This window comes from Pinus tabuliformis, chromosome 5_1 (genome assembly GCF_031772625.1).
Source record: "Pinus tabuliformis cultivar Carrire ecotype Pingquan chromosome 5_1, CPIR1, whole genome shotgun sequence".
Lineage (NCBI taxonomy): Eukaryota > Viridiplantae > Streptophyta > Pinopsida > Pinales > Pinaceae > Pinus > Pinus tabuliformis.
The window spans coordinates 540,893,737-540,897,475 of NC_142305.1; the positions used below are offsets into that span (position 1 = coordinate 540,893,737).

At 43.3% G+C, this 3,739-nt stretch overlaps 1 protein-coding gene across 2 annotated transcripts; it reads right to left on the minus strand.

The window, feature by feature from the left end:
• Positions 1–352: 352 nt before the first annotated feature.
• Positions 353–3,448, minus strand: LOC149165939 (disease resistance protein RPV1-like). Of its 2 annotated transcripts, none has more exons than XM_089432424.1 (3): positions 1,395–1,529; positions 992–1,300; positions 353–864 (listed from the first exon to the last, which is right to left on the minus strand). In XM_089432424.1, the coding sequence occupies exons 2-3, from the start codon at positions 1,295–1,297 to the stop codon at positions 370–372; spliced, it is 801 nt and encodes a 266-aa protein (XP_089288550.1). In that variant the 5' UTR covers positions 1,298–1,300; positions 1,395–1,529; the 3' UTR covers positions 353–369. The 2 variants fall into 2 exon arrangements, with proteins under 2 accessions (XP_089288550.1, XP_089288549.1); XM_089432423.1 differs by lacking the exon at positions 353–864 and adding an exon at positions 2,741–3,448 and having other exon boundaries at positions 1,171–1,300; positions 1,395–2,633.
• Positions 3,449–3,739: the final 291 nt, after the last annotated feature.

Consider the following 3,739-nt stretch of genomic DNA (forward strand, 5'->3'; position numbering starts at 1 on the left):
TCGAAGCTTTGTAGCCTGCTCCAATCCCTTGATGCTCTTGAGGTTTTTACATCCATCTGCCCGCAACTCATCCAAAAATACCAATTTCTCCATACCTGGTAGCTCTTCTAACTCAGAGCACCCACTGACAACCAGCCATCGAAGGTTTGCCAACTGTGCCAACCCCTGGATGCTTTTCATATGCGCAAACTCAAGACACCCATCAACATTCAAGAGTCGAAGCTTTGTTGCGTGCTCCAATCCCTTGATGCCCTGCAGCTGCTCACATCCAGCTGCAAACAGCTCCTCCAACGATACTAATGTTTCCATACTTGGTAGTTCTTTCAACTCAAGACACCTGCTAACACTAACGATTCGTAGCTCGGTAGCCTACCCCAACCCACTGATGCTCTTCAGCTGCGCACATCCATCTGCCCACAACTCCTCCAAAGATTCCAATGTTCCCATAATTCGTAGTTCTTTTAACTTAAGACACCCACTAACATTTAAGATTCGAAGCTTTCTCGCCCAATACAACCCCCTGATGCTCTTCAGCTGCTTACATCCATCTGTCCACAACTCCTCCAATGATTTCAATGTTACCATACTTGGTAGTTCTTTTAACTCAAGACACCCACTAACATGTAAGATTTTAAGCTTTGTCGCCTGCTCCAACCCCCGAATGCTCTTCAGCTGCTTACATCCATCTGCCCATAACTCTTCCAAAGATGTCAATGTTTCCATACTTGGAAGCTCTTCTAACTTAGAGCACCTACTAACAACCAGCCATCGAAGCTTTCTCAACTGTGCCAACCCAGGGATGCTTTTAATCTGCACACATCCATCTACCCACAATTCCTCCAAACATACGGGCAACTGAGGAGCCTGCAACAGCAAAATGTTCCACACGTTTTATCTATGAGAAAGATAATGATATAGGTTAGTAATAGCTACTTGGAGACATTGTGGCATGATAAACATGTAAACGGTTACACAACAAATTCCTATTTACCTGTGATTCGCCTTCCCTTTGCCACAAGGTGTTGAATACACTCTCGGACACTATTAGAACCCTTAAATTTTTCACTGGAACCCAAGAAGGCAGCGAAGAGTGGGGACAATTTTTCCAGCAGAACCACATGATATCTGGTAACTCAACCCTCCTCAAAATGCGCTCCAACAGAGCATTTTCAGTATCAAGAATTTGCAACCTCCTGAAAATGCTTTCCAAGAGATCATTTTCAGTATCAACAAGGTCAAATACATCATGACCACCATCTTCACCATGAACCATCCGAATTCCCAGCACAAACTTCATTTCCTATCAGGGTTGAAAAGCAATAATTATTATTTCTCCATTCAAGAATCAATCAACAAGTCATAATCTATAAAGGAGTGAATAACTGAACACTTACAGAAGATAACAACTTGCTAACGACGTTATCAGTCCGACTCGCCAAAGTCGAAGAGGAAATGAAGACTAAGCAAGGACTATTCTTAAATCCCGAACATGGTCATGCATATCTATCCTGTTCCAACTGTCCACTTCCACAAGACATTTGTTTTGTAGATTTTGAAATCCCCGCTTTCCTCTCCAACCGCATCGGTTCCATATTCCTATTGCTGTATCCCTGTTTGTTCCTATGAAATAGCACGCAATGTCTAAGAAAATATTTTGTTCCTCTATGTTAAGTGAATCATAACTTCTTTTAAACGTTTTGTATATCTTGACGTTAAGGATCAGTTCCAGACCCTCCAATTCATCTTCCCACTCAGATTTGTCTCTTCCATAAAGGAGTGCCCCAAATACTTTCAAAGATAGGGGCAATCCCTTACAAGCTTTTAAGAATCGATCTACTAGGTATTCAAATCCTAGGAGTGGATAGGGCTGGCTGAAGGCATAGGAACAGAAAAGAACTCGTGAGTGATCTGGGTCAAGCCCTATTAACTTATAAATGGATGACTTTCTGACTCTTGAGTTTAGGAGAACCTGCTTATCTCTGGATGTAATCAATATTAAGCTATAAGAGTGGAGGTCATGGATTTCAACAGGCAAAAGTGCATTTACTTGATCCACATCGTCTACATCATCTAGTATCATTAAAGCATTACTAGATTTGAGAGGCTCTTTGAGCATCTCTTCACCTTTATCAACACTGTCTACTGGCTCTTTTAAAGTCAAGCTTTTAAAAAGTTGTCTCTGCAGCGAATTTAAATCGCCTTTCTCTGCATTATCTTTGATGTTATCCAAAAAACATGATCTATGATACTCTGATTTCTTCCTATTGAAGAATTCTTTAGCCAACGTTGTTTTTCCTATGCCACCTAAACCCCAGATCCCTAAGATCCGGGTTCCCTCGCTCGGCCGTTGCTGCAATTGTCCTTTACCTTTAAGATCTTTCCCGCTCGGCCGTTGCTGCAATAGGCCTGTGTCTTCTTGAAAATATCTCCCGCTCGGCCGTTGCTGCAATAGGCCTGTGTCTTCTTGAAAATATCTCCCGCTCGGCCGTTGCTGCAATAGGATTGTATCTTCAAAATCTTTGACTTTCTCGTCCAAACCTGTTGGGAATCTGGCCACGTGCAAGTCTGGCGTTTTCAGCTTTTCCCACAGACATTTAACCACTCTCTCTACCAGCTCTACTTCGACCTCCTCGCTAGTTACTCAGGAAAAAAATAAAGAGAATCAGTAACAAACAAACGTCTATTTAAATTTATCAAACATGAAATACTACGATATGGAAATCGAAGGTTGAGTTTTCACCCAATATTGTGTTCCTCCAATTCGAAACCGCTGAGGTCTGCAACCTTAGTAAGTGCGTTTCTCCAATTTTCAATGACGCTGGTGTCATATCGCATCTTCTCTTCCCGAGTTTGCGGGTCATAAGTTTTCTTCTCTGCCGGCATTTGTAAGGCTTGGGCATATTTTCCGCTTTTACCCCGCGTCCACCGAACCTCAGCAGGCGTAACACCGTAAAACACTGGAATTACAGGAACCCCTGACCCCAACATCTGTAGAAGCTCAGTCAGGCACCAATATGATTCAGCATATCGGGCAGATAAGATCGCCACATGGACTGAGGCGGTTCTGATGACGTCTTTTAGTTGAGAAGAAATTTTGTATCCCGGTTGCATCTCGTCCTCATCCAGAAAGGCCCTCAATCCGCGTTCGAGAAGGCGAAGGTAAAGAGACCTTGCGAAAGTTTTATTCGTACCAACGCCACGGTGGTTTATAAATATCTCGTACCACTGATTGTTGTTGGACCAAGCAGCCGTGGAGGATGATGCAGCCATTGCAAATTGGGAAACAGAGATCAAAATGGTTGTGATCGCCGGTGCTATGGACGCAATTTGCAGATGAAATAAGGGTTTCAGAAGCACAGAGAACTTATGGGAGCAGTGATCTGTAGACAATAAATCAATAAATGGCCGAGTTTTGAGTCGTGAAATGTGACTCAAGTCATATCATCAATACAGAGATATGAAATCCAATCTCTCTTAAAATATTAATGGAGTAGTTTAGCGACGCGGAAGAATTGCTCGGTTTCCGTTCCCACTCGGGAAAACCTCCGTCTCCAATCAGCAATCCTACTTCCGCTCCGATCAGCAATCTTCCAACCCGTGGGGCCACGACGTTGATGCGATTGTCAGAATTCGTCAAAATCATAATCTTGCAAGATTCGATCGTGTCACATCCCCCTCCGTCCAGCTGGCTACTCCGCTCGTTGATGCAGCAATGAGGGTTACGGGTGGGCGATTTACG